Source organism: Lepus europaeus, chromosome 13 (genome assembly GCF_033115175.1).
Source record: "Lepus europaeus isolate LE1 chromosome 13, mLepTim1.pri, whole genome shotgun sequence".
NCBI lineage: Eukaryota > Metazoa > Chordata > Mammalia > Lagomorpha > Leporidae > Lepus > Lepus europaeus.
This window is the reverse complement of record NC_084839.1, coordinates 84,210,664-84,228,048: the sequence shown is the minus strand read 5'-3', so window position 1 is coordinate 84,228,048 and position 17,385 is coordinate 84,210,664. Positions and strand designations below refer to the sequence as shown.

The following is a 17,385-nucleotide window of genomic DNA, read 5'->3' as shown; positions in this document are numbered from 1 at the left end:
TAGTAACAATAGATGTCTAGAAAATAATCAAATATTTGGAAGTCGGTACATTTCTAAGTAACTCATGGATTAAAGAAATTACAAAGAATATTAGAAAATATTTCACATGAGCTGGGTATTAATGTACCAGTTGGGATTACCACATTCCATATCAGAATGCTTGAGTTTGAGTCCTGCCTCCACTCTTTAAAAAAAAAAAAAAAAAAAAAAAAAAAAAAAAAAAAGATTTATTTATTTATTTGAGAGGCAGAGCTATAGACAGAGGGAAAGGGAGAGAGATCTTTCATCCACTGGTTCACCCCTCAAATGGCTGCATTGGCAGGAGTTGGGCTGATCTGAAGCCAGGATCCAGGAGCTTGGGTGGGTGCAGGGGCCCAAGCACTTGGGCCATCCTCCGTCGCTTTCTCAGGTGCATTAGCAGGGAACTGGATCGGAAGTGCAGCAGCCTGGACTTGAACTGGCACCCCAGTGGGGTGCTGGTGCTGCAGGCCATATCTTTAACCTGCCACAGCACAAGCTCCTTGGCTCCACTCCTTTTCCAGCTTCTTGCCAGTACATCCCCTGGAAGGTAGTGATGACAACTCAAGCAGTTGAGTCCCTTCCACCACATGCGAGATCTATACTGAGTTCTGGCTCCCAGCTTCAACCCGGCCCAGCCCAGGTATCATGGGCATTTGGAGAGTGAACCAGTGGATGGAACTCTTTTCTGTCCATCTGTCTCTCTCTCTGTGTCTCTGCTTCTGAAGTAAATGAAATAAGTAAAAATTTTAATAATTTTATACTAATTGATAAAAACATAGCATGTTAAATTTTGTACAACTAAAGTAATCCTTAGAAAAAAAAAATTTACAGCTTCTTTTTTTTTTTTAGATTTATTTGTTTAAAAGGCAGAACACAGAGAGAGGGAGAGACAGAGAGAGGTCTTCCATCTGCTGGTTCAGTCCCCAAATGGCTGCAGTGGCCAAAGCTGGGCCAGTCCAAAGCCAGGAGCCTGGATATTCTTCTGGGTGTCCCACACGGGTGCAGGAACCCAAGCACTTGGGACATCTTTCACTACTTTCCCAGGCACTTTAGCAGGGACCTTAATCAGAAATGGAGCAGCTGGGACACAAACCAAAGCCCATATGGGATGCTGGTGCCACAGTGCCAGCCCCAGTTTACAGCTTTTTAAATTGCTTGTGTTACCAAGAAAAAAAGAAATTGCAAAATTAGTGTTCCATGTAGCCACTTTAAGACCTACAAAAAAGACAAACCCAGAATAAATAAAAGGAAGGAAATTATAAATTTAAGCAATAAAAGTTTCTATTTCACCAGTGAAGTAGAAAGCAGGGGGAAATTGAGAAAAATCAACAAAGCCAGAGGTAATTTACTTGAAAGATTAGTAAAATTGAATTTGTCTCCAGCTAACCTAAACCAGAAATGAAAGCAATAAATGCAGACTAGTGGGAGAAGTTTCCAGCGTTGGAAACGGAGATTAGATTACTGCAGCAAGGAAAGACAAGTAAGGGGCTGTTCTGATGGTGAGTTAGACAACCGGGATGAAGTGAACAGATTTCCTGAAAAATAACAGGTGAAAAAGCTACTCTGGAAAATATTTTTTAATTTACTTGTGGAACAGAAAGAATGAGCAGAGAAAGCTCCTGTTTGTTAACTTGCTTCCCAAATGCCTGGAGCTGGGGAGTGGAGCAGAGGGGTGGAGGTCAAAAGTAGGCACTGGCAGCCCAGTCCAGATTTCCCGTGTGAGTAGCAGGAACCCAATTACTTGAGCCGTCACCACTGCTTCCCAAGATCCGCATTAGCAGGAAACTGGAGTCAGACCCGCGTTCTCCAGTGTGGAGGGCAGGCATCTTAACTGCTGAGCTAAACGCTCCCTCTGACACTGCCCTCTTCTAACTGTGCCACTGGGTCTTAAGACTCTGTATTTGTTAAAGAAAGTGGGATTGTAATTTAAAATCTTGCTATAAAGTAGCAGGCCCAAATAGCTTCCCTAGTGAATTGTTTCAAATATGTATATAAAAAAAAAATCCCAATCTTAGCAACTTCTTTAGAATGTAGTGGAGGTAGAAATAGTTCCCAGTACGTTTTACAAGACCAGCACATTTTAGATACAAAAATCCAATGAGGACATTACAAGAGGACCATATCATTAATAAGTAGAGACATGAAAAGCCTTTAAAAACATTAGTAAATAAAATCTAGTAAAATATGGAAAGATAATCAGATGAAGTAGACTTTATCCCAGGGTTACAAGCCTGTTTAAACATTTTGAAAATTATTCAGTGTAATTCATCATAGTACAAAAAATAAGAAGAAGAAAGAAAAGTGACATAGTATCTCAGATTTTTTAAAAACTTAGCAGACTAATCATAGGATGGTATGAAAAAAACTCCGTAGCTGAAGTCATACTTAATGGCAAAATAGTGAATGCTTCCTCCCAAGACTGGAGGTGAAGTGCAAGAACATCCACTCGGCACTCCAGGTCGCCTCGATGTGGGAGTACAGAGGCAAAAGAGGCAGGCAGACCTCAAAGAATGATGTATAGAAAGGAAGAAGTAAAATGACTTCTGTTTGCAGGCAATAAGGTTATATAAATACAAAGACCTAAGGTTTTACAAAAAAGGAAAAACACAATGAAACTAATAGGTGACTATAACAGAAATAGGATATATGTCCAGTATATAGAAATTAGTTGTCTACATACTAACTGAAAGCAATTGAATAGTAAAATTTAAAATATCATCAAAAATAAAATATTTTCTACAAAGTTTAAAGAAAAATGTGTAAAACCTCTACAATAGAGACTACAAAACAATGTAGAGGGAATTTTAGAATAAGTAAATGTAGAGATGTATGTGCTTATGAATTGGAATGTTCAGTGTTAAGCTGTCAGTACCCAAATTGACAAGTAAATTCAATGCAGTTCTAACATAACTCTAGCTGACGTAGAAAAAAATTAATTTGGTTAAACTGATTCTAAAACGTATATGGAAAAACAAAAGACCTAGAAGAGTCTAAACAGTCTTATAGTTGACATTGATGCTCCTTGAAAACACATGGTAAGTGAAAGAAGCCAATTACAAATAGGGTGTGATTCCATTTGTCTGACAAGTGCAGAATAAGCAAATACGGAGACCGGAAGTAGATGAGTGGCCGTCTGTGGCTAGAAGAAGGGGTGAGCAGGCAGTGTCTGCTAATGGGTCTGGGCTGCTTTTGGGAATGATGAAAGTCTTCTGTCATTAAATGGTAGTGATGATTGCAAACTCTGTGAATGGCTGAAAGTACACTGAAGTGTGCGCTCCAAAAGGGCTCATTTTGTAGTATTGGATCTACATCAATAAAATTACAGTTACTGAGGGTCAGCATGACATAGCAGGTAAAGCTGCCATCTGCAGCGCCTGCATCCCAGGTCGGCGCTAACTTGTGTCCCGGCTGCTCCACTTCTGATCCAGCTCCCTGCTAATGGCCTGAGAAAATAGCAGAAGAGGGCCCAAGTGCTTGGGTCAGCGCTACCCACATAGGAGACCCAGAAGAAGCTCCTGGCTTCAATGTGGCCCAGCCTGGCCATTGAGGCCATCTGGGGAGTGAACCAGTGGATGGAAGATTATCTGTGTCTCTCCTTCTCTTTCTCTAACTCTGCTTTTCAAATAAATAAATAAATCTCTCCTTTTTTTTAAGATTGACTTATTTATTTAAAAGACAGAGTCAGAGAGATCTTCCATCTGCTGGTTCAGGAGCTTCTTCCAGGTCTCCCAGGTGGGTGGCAGGGATCCAAGCACTTGAGCCAACCTCTGCTGTTTTCCCAGATACATTAGCAGGGAGCTAAATTGGAAGTGGAGCAGCTAGCACCCAACTCAGACCCACATGGGCTGCCAGCGCTGCAGACGGCAGCTTAACCCACTGAGCCACAGCACCGGCCCCATAAATAAATCTTTAAAAAAAAAATTACAGTTACTGAACTTGCACTGATTTCAAGTTACAGCAGTCACCAGAGTTTGATATCGGCATAAGGACAGAGAAGTACATCAGTGTAACAAGATGAGGCCGGAAACAAATGTGTGGTCAGTTGATTTTTGACAAAGGCACCGCGGTTTTTTAGGAAGAAAGGATAGCCTTTCACAGATGGTGCTCGGACAACTGTACAAACTTAGAGGAGAAAATCACCTAAATTCCTACTGTGTATCTCACAGTAATTAACTCAAGATGGGTCCCAGACCTAAATGTAAAAATGTGAAAACGACCATAAGTCTTCTGGAAGCAAGCACGAAGATATCTTCACGACCTTAGATGAGGACACAAAACATAGTAACCATGAAATTTAAAAATCAATAAAGTAGACTTCATCAGAGGTAAAAATTTATGCTCATCAGGAGAAACTTAAGAAAATGAAAAACTGGTCTTAGCATGAAGTGTAATATTCTCAGAAGATATATCTGATAAATAAGTAAAATGCTTATAAATCAATAAAAAGATAATCCACATTGTAAAATGAACGGAGACTTCATGAAAGACCTAGGAATGGCCAGTAAGCACATTGAAAGGTATTCAGTAGAACTGGTCATCAGGAAACACAATTAAGACTGTAAGGAGGTGCCACCCCTAGAATGGTATGAATGAAATGTTGGAGAGGACGAGGAACAAATGGGTCTCCCATACTCTATTGGAAGGAATGTAAAGTAGTAAGATCTCTTTAGAAAGCAGTTTGGCAATTTCTTCAAAAGCTAAACATCTGCCTGTCAGACAATCCAGCCATTCCATCTAAAGTTTCTACCCTGAAGACGTGAACCAGGTGTCCACAGAGACACTAATGTTCACAGCAGCTTCCTTTTTTTTTTTTTTTTTTTTTTTTGACAGGCAGAGTTAGACAGAGAGAAAGAGACAGAGAAAGGTCTTCCTTCCATTGGTTCACCCCGCAAATGGCTGTTATGGCCAGCGCGCTGCGCCGATACGAAGCCAAGAGCCAGGTGCTTCCTCCTGGTCTCCCATGCAGGTACAGGGCCCAAGACTTGGGCCATCCTCCACTGCCTTCCTGGGCCACAGCAGAGAGCTGGACTGGGAGAGGAGCAACCAGGACAGAACCGGCGCCCCAACCCGGACTAGAACCCAGGGTACCGGCACCACATGCGGAGGATTAGCCTAGTGAGCCGCGGCGCCGGCCAGCAGCTTTATTCTTAATAGTCCAAAACAGGACATAACACAAATGCCCATTAACAGGTGCATGGAAGAAGAACTAGGTGGTGTATCGGTACAATGGAGTACTGGTCATTAATAAAAAAGTGGCCAGCGACATGAGTCCATCTCAGAAACCTCCTGTCACACACAAGTAGCCACGTCCAGAATAACACGGAGTCCGTGGATTGTGTGAAATACCAGACACTCAGGGCAAGCTGTGCTGATTTCCTGCGGTGGGGGTCGTCCAGGGAGGAACAGAATCTTCTGAGGTGATGGAGGTGTGGATGTAGTTACACAAGTGTATGTGTGTCACATCTCCTCAGACTCAGAATGTGTCTGTTTTCCTGCATATATATATCCTTTAATGTTAAAGTGCGATGAGTTGCCCCGCAAGAGAGATTTTTTTTTTAAATACCGTGGAACCTCCTCACATCCACAAAGCTTTCGTTTTTAGATTTACTCATTTACTTGAGAGGCAGAGTTGCATACAAGGAGGAGAGATAGAGAGAGGGAGAGAGGTCTTCCATCCACTGGTTCACTCCCCAAATGGCCGCAATGGCCAGGACTGGGCCTATCTGAAGCCAGGAGCAAGGAGCATCTTCCAGGTCTCCCATGTGCCATTTTCCACTGCTCTCCCAGGCCATCAGGGGAGAGGTGGATCAGAAGAGGAGCAGCCGGGTCTTGAACTGATGCCCATATGGGATGCCAGTGCTGCAGGCAGAGGATTACAGTGCTGGCCCCAAGAGAAATGTTGAGATTTAAATCCCGTGGAACCATTTTTAGATGGAAGAGCCTTATTTTGGTTCATTCTATAATGACTGCAGCTGTTGTCGTAATTGTACCTGTTGCCCTTGTTTATGGTAACATAATAGTTGCAGGTTATTATAATAACAAAAGTGAATACTTAGCATAGACATGGTCGGGTACTTTGTCCGGGCTGACTTGGTCAAGGTGTCCTAGAACTCCATGAGGCCGGGTCTGCTGTCCTCTCTCTGTGGTTGGGAACAGTGAGTCACAGAAGTTCATGGCTTTGCCCCTGGCTGTATAGGCAGAGCTGGAATTCTGCGTGAGGCCATCCACTTTCAGGACCTAAACTCTTAACCTCTGCTTCACTTAAACCGCAACAGAAAGAACAGCTTTGGGCAGATATGAATAAAACCTTTTTCTTCCTTATTTATGCCATAAACACATTCCAGCAATTTCTACATGTTTTAGTCTTGAATATAATACTGTGAGTCTTATAGATATTTCCATCTGTAAACTTTAAAATGTATTGAAATTAATGAAAAGTGTGTGTATGCTTGTTCAAGCTCTTCTAAGACTCACATTCAAACCAGCAACTTGAAGACCCGGGAGTCCCAGCAGTGGTCAGAATCTGTTAGCTTTTTCCATACTTCTTTCCTGCATTTCCAAGAGGTCTGTTAAAGCCAGCACCCTGCCCAGAGTTTCCACTATTAGCTCCTTTAGAAAAAGAATGTAATATTTTCCTTACTGAGTTAGTCTGAAACTATAAAGGAAAACATTTTCTAATTTTTAATGTCTCTCTGTAATATTTCTCCTTGTAGCTGAAGGAATAAAATTGAGAGTCTCGAAAACAGTTTCCAATGGAACAGCTAAACCTGCTACTTCTGATAATTTTGTGAGTATATGCATTTTTTAAAGAATCTAAGTCCTCGGTGCTTTTGAAATCTGTGTGAATACCATGTTCATTGACTTGTCAGGCGAGCAGTTTTTTCTGAGGTTTCTTTGGTATGACCACGTGTGTTACCTCGCAGTCACACTGGACAAGTCTGTGGCTGTCCTGTCACTGTGCTTTGGCCGACAGCACGAGCATCCTCCAGGAACTTGTTGGCATGCAGAATCTCAGTCTATCCCAGACCTACTGGATGAGACTACTTTCCGACAAGGTTCCGGAGGTGATCGTGTGCACGTGTAAGGACTGAGGGGCTTCCGTTGTGGCTTTTCAGCATGTGGAAGTGCTTTTTGAAGGATTTAAAAATAATATTTGTTATCTGTTGGGAAAAGGACTTTATGTGTTACCTCTGCAGTTACTAAAATGAGCAGGTATATGGTGAGAGCACTATAGAAGCTTGAATAAAATGGTAAAACACAGGGCAGGGGTGGATTTTTAAATATTTTATGCATATTGTTTATGCATGAAAGTGGTAATTATGAAAGTAGGCAAAATGGAAATGTCTATCACACAGATTTTTAAAATTATCTTTGAAAGCGAGAGAACTCCTATCCACTATTTCACTCTCCAGATTCCTGCAACAGCCAGGACAAGTGGACACTGAAACCAGGTGTCTAGATTCAGTCTGGGTCTCCCATGTGGTGGCAGGGATTCAAGTACTTGAGCCATCAGCTGCTGCCTCGCAGGGTGAGCATTAGTAGGAAGCTGGAGTCAGCAGTGGAGCTGGGACTCAAACGCGAGCACTCTGAATGAGACACAGGCATCTTGACCAGCAGCTTCACTGCTGGGCAAACCCTGCCCCCCCTCATACAGCATGCTATGATGATAGCATTACATAACAATGTAGGTGCGCCTAAGTTCTGCTAGGACAAATGATATATGAAAACATGGCTATCTGTTGTATCTGGTAAATTCCCTAATTTTTACTTTTGGTAATATAAAATTATTTAGATCGTGTTTTTTGAGTACTTTCTAATGATAATATAATTAAACTTTAAAAATTTTTAGCAGTTTTAATTATGTGATGTTAGAGCTATACTTTTAATTTGTTAGATATTTTTGTCAATTTTTTTTAAAGATTATTTATTTGAAAGTCAGAGTTAGACGGAGAGAAGGAGAGGCAGAGAGAGAGAGGTCTTCCATCTGCTGGTTCACTCCCCAGTTGGCTGCAATGGCCGGAGCTGTGCCGATCCAGAGCCAGGACCCAGGAGCTTCCTCTGGGTCTCCCATGTGGGTGCAGGGGCCCGAGGATTTGGGCCATCTTCTACTGCTTTTCCAGGCCATAGCAAGGAGCTGGATCGGAAGTGGAGCAGCCAGGACTCAAACCAGCACCCACATTGGGATGCTGGCACTGCAGGTGGTGGCTTTACCCTCTGCGCCAGAGCGTCAGCCCCTTTTCTCCTGTTTTAGTGATAGTGGCATGGAAGTACTTTTTCATTTTCCTAAATTAAATGTAGTCATATATTGTTAAGAAGTTGGGGTCTGTGTCTTTTGTTGACTTATTTCTACCTGAGACCTACAGAGAATTAGGATTCCTGTTAATACTGGCTGAGTTACCTTGTCTCCCTCTGGGCAAGCAAAATGTAATGAATCCTAGAACCAGGGCATTCCATATAGCCAGGTAGACAATAAAGAAATTTTAAAATTTACTTTATCATAGCAAGCAAAGTATTCAGTATACCATAGAGTTTACTTTTTCCCAGTGTAATAATAAGTGCTTGAGTCAAGTTTTTATTTGAAAGGGTTTGAAAAAAAACTCCTACTCCCTCTGTTCTATAAGGAGATGAGCATAAATACGAGTGATAGAAATAAAAAGATGTTCTAAAGTTGGTTGGAATATTTGTATCATTTTTTTCTATTAAGAAATTATAAAACTCAAAAAGTTGAACAAATTAGGGGTCATAGTGATTAAGGAAGCAAAACATCAGTACAAGTCAGTACTCTTGTGTACTGTGTACTCTATCTTATACATCAACTCTGTTTTTCCCAGGACAAAAAATAACACCTGTGCATGTAACACCAAGAAGTACAAAAATCTGAAATCCAACTTTTGTTTGCCTGGTTAAGAAAATACTGGCATAATTACTGTGCAACATAAATGCCAACCTTTTTTTTTTTTTTTAAAAGATTTATTTATTTGAGAGAGGTAGAGACACAGAGAGAGAGGTCTTCCATCCACTGGTTCACTCCCCAATTGGCCGCAATGGCTGGAGCTGACCCAAAGCCTCTTCCAGGTCTCCCACGTGGGTGTAGGGGCCCAAGCACTTGAATCATCCTGTGCTGCTTTCCCAGATGCATTAGCAGGGAACTGAATCAGAAGTGGAGCAGCTGGGACTCAAACCAGTGTCCATATGGGATGCCAGCGCTGCAAGCCAGGGCTTTAACCCACTGCACCACAGCGCCAACCCTAAATGTCAACCTTTTAAGACAGATGTAGCGGCCGGCGCCGTGGCTTAATAGGCTAATCCTCCGCCTTGTGGTGCCAGCACACAGGGTTCTAGTCCTGGTTGGGGCGCCGGATTCTATCCCGGTTGCCCCTCTTCCAGGCCAGCTCTCTGCTATGGCCCGGGAAGGCTGTGGAGGATGGCCCAAGTGCTTGGGCCCTGCACCTGCATGGGAGACCGGGAGAAGCACCTGGCTCCTGGCTTCAGATCAGCACGATGCGCCGGCCGCAGCGGCCATTGGAGGGTGAACCAGTGGCAAAAAGGAAGACCTTTCTCTCTGTCTCTGTCTCTCTCACTATCCACTCTGCCTGTCAAAAAAAAAAAAAAAGACATATGTAGCAACCAAAAAGATGTCATGCTTTTGAACTTGAATACTTAACATTTTACATGCATTCTGTTGAAAGTTTTGCTTTCAGATGATATTAAGCCAATACTAAATATATATATTTCTACAGGATGAAGATTTGAAGTGGGTAGAAGAAAATATTCCCTCTTCATTCACAGATGTGTAAGTATCTTCTGTTAATGTCTGAGCCTAGAATTTAGGCTGTAGATTAAAGGGCTGGTTCTCCACCTCCCAGTTCTTATAGGCCCTCTCCACCAGGGAATGACCAAACTGCTTCTTAGGGAATTCTATAGGAGTGACCACGCCCTGGATCAGACGGTCTTTCTCCATCCTTTGCACTGGACAACAACCATTGTCATACTCGTGGCCTAGAGCCAACTCTTGCTTTATTTGATCTACCGTTTTCAAGGTCATTTTGTTTTAATCTCCTAATATGGAAAAGTTCAAAAACATGTAAATCTTCATTTTTAACATGTGTAACCGCAGTGTATTCTGGGGAAGCTTTTGGAGGGAACCTGTGAGCATGGGGAAATAGACTGCATAGGAGCAGCCTCAGGGAATCCCGGGCTGTTCCAGTTCCTGTTTACCTTTGTTCGTTTTAACACACTACATGTTTTTGACGTAAAGATATAACAGGCAAATATGGTGCTGTTTTCACATATTGTTCTATTGTCATATCTTTACCTGTAGATTGTGTCAGCATTTAAAAAAATGTTCATTCATTTTTATTTATTTGAAAGAGCAGCAGAGAGATAGGTTGGGAGGGAGAGAGATCTATGTACTGGTTCACTCCCTGTAAATGCCTGCATAGCTAGGAGGAAGCCAGGCGCCTGGAGCTCCATCCAGGTCTCCCACGTGGGTGGCAGGAACCCAAGTACTTGAGCCATCTTCCGCTGCTTTCCCGGGCGTATTAGCAGGGAACTGGATTGAAAGTGGAGCAGCTAGGACAGTGCCCATATGGGATGCCAGCGCTGCAGGCTGCAGCTTAGCCTGCTGTGCCACAACACCAGTCCCACTGTGTCAGTTTTTTAAATAATTTATTTATTTGAGACGCAGAAGCAGAGAAAGAAAGAGCAGGCTTCCATTTGTTTACTCTCTGTGGGCCTGCAAGAGTGGAGACTGGGCCAGGCTGAAGCTGGGAGTTGAGAACTTGACCCAGGTTCCTCAGGTGGGTGACAGGGACCCAGCTACTGAGCCATCACCTGCTGCCTCCCAGGGTGTGCGTCAACAAGAAGCTGGAACTGGGAGCGGAGCCAGGCCCGGGACCCAGGCACTCAGATAAGGAATGTGGGCCTCCCCCAATAGCATCTTAACTGCCAAGCCAAATGCCCAGCCCCTTTAAAGATAAAATTATTTGAGAGAAAGATGGAAAGAGAGCAGTTTGGGGTTTTTTTTTGTTTTGTTTTTCTTTTTGTTTCTGACAGGCAGAGTGGGTAGTGAGAGAGACAGAGAGAAAGGTCTTCCTTTGCCGTTGGTTCACCCTCCAACGGCCGCTGAGGCCGGCACATCATGCTGATCCGAAGCCAGGAGCCAGGTGCTTCTCCTGGTCTCCCATGCGGGTGCAGGGCCCAAGGACTTGGACCATCCTCGCTGCACTCCCAGGCCACAGCAGAGAGCTGGCCTGGAAGAGGGGCAACCGGGACAGAATCCAGCACCCCGACCGGGACTAGAACCCGGTGTGCCGGCGCCGCAAGGCCAGAGGATTAATCTGTTAAGCCATGGCGCCGGCCAAGAGAGCAGTTTTTAAAATGTTATCCCTCCGTAGTATATCATTTTTCTTTGTTACGTAGTTTTTCAGTGTATGAACATTTCAGAGTTTATCCATTTGAATGAGTTCAGTTCAGGAGTGTTGAGCATGGCGCTGTGCGAATCTTTCTCTCTGTCTGCCGGGGAGGCCGGGTGTTCCCTTCTTTCGGCTGTGGTAGCCAGGAGGGAGGGTTGGCAGACCCTGGAGCACGCCTCTGTTCACCTTTGTAAATCCGCTGGCGTTGTTGTTGATCCATTGTCAACTTTTCCCCTTTTATTTCAGAGCCCTTCCGGTGTTAGTGGATTCGGATGAGGTAAAGCATAATTTTGCTTATTTCCTTGAAGCTGTTACATCCACAAAGAAGAAATATTTTTCAGAAAGAAATTCTGAAACTTACTTTTTCAAATGATCAGGAGCGTATGGAAGAACACTACAAATTGATTTGTGGGTAGAGATTTGGGGATAAATCCTCATTTCAGACAGAAGCAGGAGAAGTGCTTGCTGATGCAAAAAAGGGAAGGATTGCTTTATGCAGTCTTGAATCTATGTCATTTTTTTCTTTTTAAAAGATTTATTTATTTATTTGAAAGAGTGAGAGACAGAGGAGAGATTTTATTTATTTATTTGAGAGGCAGAGTTACAGATGAAGAGAAGGGGAGACAGAGAGAGGTCTTCTATCTGCTGGTTCACTCCCCAAATGGCCACAACAACTGGAGCCTGGCCAGTCCAGGCAGAAGCCAGGAGCCAGGAACTTTTTCCAGGTCTCCCACATGGGTGCAAGGGCCCAAGCACTTGGGCCATCTTCTGCTGCTCTCCCAGCCCCATTAGCAGGGAGCTGGTTTGGAAGTGGAGCAGCCAGAACTCAAACCAGTACACATGTGGGATGCTGGCACTGCAGAAGGTGGCTTAACCTGCTATGCCACAGCGCTGGCCCTGAATCTGTAATTTTCTTTTTCTTTTTGTTTTAAGATTTATATATTTATTTGAAAGTCAGAGTTACACACACACACGGGGGGGGGGGGGGGTGTCTCTATCTGCTGGTTCACTCCTCAATTGGCCACAATGGCTGGAGCTGCACCAATCCAAAGCCAGGAGCCAGGAGCTTCTTCTGGGTCTCCCATGTGGATGCAGGGGCCCAAGGACTTGGACCATCTTCTACTGCTTTCCTAGGCCACAGCAGAGAGCTGGGTCAGAAGTGGAACAGCTGGGACTCAAACCGGCGCCCATATGGGATACTGGCACTGCAGGTGGTGGCTTTACCCGCTACGCCAAACCACTGCCCTCCCAAATCTGTAATTTTCTAAAATTTTTGTGTACAGTGAGGAGTATTGAAGATTAAGATGGCAGTTTGTCTAAATCTGATCCTTGCAGATATTTCGTTGATATAGTAAGTGAAGTTTCTATTTCATTTTCATTTTCTAAGCAGGAGAATTGAACACAGGATGTAGATTTAGATTTTTCTTTTCTTCTTTTTTTTTATTTATTTATTTTTTTTTGGACAAATGATGTTGAAGGGTGGCTCAAGGCCAGGAGTGTGGTGTGTGAGAATTAAGGGGTGGCTGTGTGGAACATTAGTCACAAAGGGAGAATAGAGGGGGCTCAGAGGTGCCTGAGCCCTGACTGCGTGGTGTCCGTGGGATCTAGGAGGAGCTGGCACTCTGTGGCATGCCCTGGGAGTGGCTTGGGCACCGCTGCATTGATGGACAGTAGCAGGCTGAGAAGGTGTGCGAGGCCTAGCTACAGAAGGGTTCAGTTTGGGGACGTATGACTCTATAGAGAGATGCCAGAGAATTACCTTTAAAAGGACCATTTAAAGTGTTCATGTGATAAGTGATTGATTTATAATTTCAAAGATATGTTAGTGAGGTGCGACAGCTCCCTCGAGGGCCCATGCCGCAGACGGGTTTGAACCGTGCTGTGCCCCTGCTCCTGTCGGAGACCCTGAGCTTGTTTTGCAGCCAGCAGAAGGCCAAAGGTCTCTGAACTTCTCAGCAGATAGTTCACTCTGCACTGTTACAGAGTGAGGATTATTTCTGTTTTCTGTATCCGGTACTTCTCCCAGTTTGTGGCTACTGGAAAGATCAAATTGTGACTTTGGAAACATGGGGAAAATCTGTTAGGGCTCTGGAAGCAGCATCAGCATCGTGCACACAGACCTTTGTATTCATGGGTTTATTTGTTTGTTTTAGGAAATCATGACCAGATCTGAAATGGCTGAAAAAATGTTCTCTTCAGAAAAAATAATGTGATCGGAAGCCTAGCAGCGAAGCCTGGCTACCAGTGAAGGGGCGTCTCCGGGGCGGGGCGAGAGCCCTGGGCGGACAGCACACACGCTGCGGTGGGGGCCTCTTGGAAATCTGCGTGTGGAAGTGGAGAGTTCAGGTGGGGGGAGGGCCCTGCACCCCTCTTCAAGCCAACTTCTTGTGCAGTAAACTGTCTGGATTCGAGAAGACTGAGAACGGCGCTGTGACAAAGCTGTCCGCACGCATGCCTTTAGCTGACAGGCAGGCACGGGGGTAGCGGTTCCTGTGCTTTTCTCTGGAAACTAGGACAATTCCAGATTTTACAGAATGTTTCTGGACCCCGCCCCCTTTTCTTCTTCTACACCTTTGCCACAGAGCGTGCGGTTCTTCTGAGGTGTTGGTTCAGTGTCTCCATCTCTGGGGTTTCTGGTTGCCAGATGCACTGATGACGATCTTGACTTTTTATCCTGATGAAGCATTGGAACACAGGCATGTTTATATATTTAATTTTACCTTTTTTTTTTTTTTTTTTTTTTTGTGGTATGCACAAAGCCCTTGTTTGTGAATATCAACGTGTGCATCCAGTTGTGGAATAAGGTCTTCTCTGAGCTCAGGGGAACAAAAGTGCACAGGGAGAGAAGTCTTGAGGGTCACTTCCAAAGATGTGTTCTCCGTTCTCCACTGTCCCCTCCCTCAGGCCGTGTGCACCAGTGCTGCTGCTGATTCTGCTGGGGTCCCGAGGAGGGGGCTGGGCCACCTGGCTCCGCCGAGCACTCCTGCCCAGCCAGCCGGGAGAGTTGGTACCAGTGAATCTTGTGGGAACTAGAACTGTATCTTTTACCTAATCTTGGCATATTCTGTTTCATAATAAAAATCTATATTTAACTGCAAAGTACATCACGGTTAATTTTGTACTTGATTTCTCAACCTGCAACCATACTTTATACCTTATTTTGTTATATTGTATATTTGTATTGTATGATTTGAAATTATGTGTTTGAATATCTTTTAAAACTGTAGAACAGCCTAAACTTGAAAGGCAGTTGAATGTATTATGTTGAAAATGTGAATGTCTTACTGCTTTCATGACCAAAGACACAGGACTGGTGGACATTTCGAACAGGAATGAATGTTGGAATCTTGGCTGTCTTGTCTTTGGAGGAGTTCTAACCTTGTGAACTGAGAATGACTTCAGAGAAGTTTGATGGAGAAAACATTAAAATCCTCACCAGTACAAACACTTAAATATAACCTCTAACTTTTTTCACTGTGAAGCCACAAAATATTTTTTCAAAAGCTTCCTTCTTTTAAAAGCTTACTTCTTAAAATTTATTTATTTTTATTTGAAAGAGAGAGAGATTATAAGATACACAGAGAGACAGCTCATCTACTGGTTCACAACCCCAAATGCCTGTCACAGCTAGGTCTGGGCCAAGCTGAAGCCAGGGTCTCCCACGTGTGTGGCAGGGACCCAAATACCTGAGCCATCCCTTTCCGCCTCCCAGGGTGCACACTATCAGGAAGGTGGGACTGGGAATGGAGCCAGGACTTGAACCCAGGCTCTCCAGCATAGGACACAGGCAGCCCAAGCACCGTGTTTACCGTTGCACCAAACGCCATGCCTGACTTCATTTCTTAAATGGTTTACTTATTTGAGGGATTAGTACGACTTATCGCCGGTAATAATGTCTCTGAAAGATATCTGCAGATGTGTTTTCCGTAGTGAGTGTTTGGAAAGTAAGCAGCATAGACAGATGCTGGGGACGTCATGGTGTTCAGAGTGTCGTTGCTTGGGGACGGTCTCCTCCACAGGAAGAGAGAGATTTCGCAGTGCTGGATTCCGTTCCCTATCTCAGTGCGGACGCCGTGGGCTCCCACCCACCCCCTCCCCAGCCTGTGTGTCCTGCCCGGCTTGGCTTGTGTTCCGCCTCAGCGCGGGCGCTAGAGCTGGAGTGACATCTGCCTTCTTCCCAACATTAATATCCAGTCTCTCCCCCTCCCCAGTTTCGTGGGATGTTGACACTCCCCCCACACCCCCCACACCCCCGGGCCAACTCTGCAACGGCTTTAGTTGAATTTTGAGAAAAAAGTTCTGGGCTTGCAGCCAGCAGGAGCTGCAATTTATTGGGGAATTGTTAAGTCAGTATGAAAACGGCCTTTGACATAACCTCAGTAGTGTTATAAAAACGCTTCTTCCTACCACTGGAAAGATAAATGAAGCCACCTGCCATGGCCCAGCTGCCCCTAGACAAAGCAGGAATCGCGCCTAACCACCTCATGGGCGACGTCTAGAGGCGCACGAGCAGTGCTTCCTACATCCAGCACTGTATTGGTGCTGGATGGCTTGACTTGAGGGTTCCGGTGCTGGGCTTTCTCATCCCCCTCCCCCGTAGGAATGGCTGGTTTGTCAGAGTTCACGTGGAGGACGCTGGGGAGAGGTTGCAGCTCCCCATCCTTGCTTCTGCAGGGAGTACGAAGCTGGCCTCATGGCCTTGGGGGCACTCCGATCTTAATTTTTCAGATCCCGGCAGGATGGGTATCCCTACTAACGAAGCGCTCAGCGAAATGCCTCAGAGCTCTTGTTATGCAATTCAGGTTAGACTTGTGTGCAATTTGCCTAAAAGGGAATTTTCAGGAATTGAGTTAGATTCTAGTATTCAAATACCTGCTTTCAAGGATAGTTTATTTCAAACATAAGGGGGAAAAAATAGGTGACTATGTGAATTTTTGTAAGCCTGAGAGATCAGATCTACATAGTTATTTTGCGTCTGTTGATGAGAATACAACCTCTCCCCCTAGTATCACATACTGTTTGCACTATCACAGTGTCAAGACTTCAAGTATAAAAGTGTACACGTAGGGTAGATGCTGACATCATTTTTTTGAACGAAAGATTGAGTCTGTTCCAGTAGATTAGATATGAATACAGTTGGCCGATGTTATGCTTCATTTATAAATCACTAGTTCTGGAACTTGTGTCTTTATGTGATCAATAGCATCCAATAAGCAATACAAAACACCAAGCCTATAAGAAAGAAATCTAACATTGGTGAAGTTCTGAAGGTATTGAATGTATTGAAGTAGCGTAACCATAAATTTTGAAGGAAGTGTATATTACAAAAAAGGTTAATACTGCATTAAGAAACATTTAGAACTAGGAAAACATTTGTTTATTTGAGAATAGTTTAAAATATTTTTTTATTTAAAATTAACTTGGCAGACATTTCTTTGAATGTAGGAAATACAGTTTGAAGGATTTTTGTTTGAAAAAATGATGTACTTTTGTGCCTTAACATTTGTTCTTTTAATAAAATGCTTTCTGATGTTTTGGGTGATTGATTTCCATAGGTTGATTTATTTATTTTGAAAGCCTTACAGAGAGGAGAGACTTTTTTTTTTTTTTAAAGATCTGTTTACTTGAAAGGCAGAGTTACAGAGAGACAGAGAGAAGTCTTCCATCTGCTGGTTCGCTCCTCAGATGGCCGCAATGACCAGAGCTACGCTGATCCGAAGCCAGCAGCCAGGAGCCTCTTCTGGGTCTCCAATGAGGGTGAAGGGGCCCAAGGACTTGAGCCATCTTCTACTGCTTTCCTGGGCCATAGCAAAGAGCTGGATCGGAAGTGCAGCAGCCAGGACTCGAACCAGTGCTCATATGGGATGCCGGCACTGCAGGCAGCAGCTTTACCTGCTGTACCACAGCGCCGGCCCCAAGACAGATCTTCCATCTACTAGTTCATTCCACA

The 17,385-nt window shown here is 44.0% G+C and overlaps 1 protein-coding gene across 2 annotated transcripts in view; it reads left to right on the top strand.

Annotated features, from left to right (window-relative positions):
- The window catches only part of TMEM87B (transmembrane protein 87B), a 54,128-nt gene extending 37,218 nt beyond the window's left edge, over window positions 1-16,910 (top strand). Inside the window, exons 16-19 of one of the 2 annotated variants that reach the window (XM_062209846.1) lie at window positions 6,735-6,808; window positions 9,762-9,814; window positions 11,682-11,712; window positions 13,589-16,910. In XM_062209846.1, the coding sequence (XP_062065830.1) occupies window positions 6,735-6,808; window positions 9,762-9,814; window positions 11,682-11,712; window positions 13,589-13,648 (218 nt within the window). In that variant the 3' untranslated portion in view covers window positions 13,649-16,910. The remainder of the gene's footprint in view (window positions 1-6,734; window positions 6,809-9,761; window positions 9,815-11,681; window positions 11,713-13,588) is intronic. The other variant, XM_062209845.1, reaches the window with a different exon arrangement.
- The last annotated feature ends 475 nt before the right edge of the window (window positions 16,911-17,385 follow it).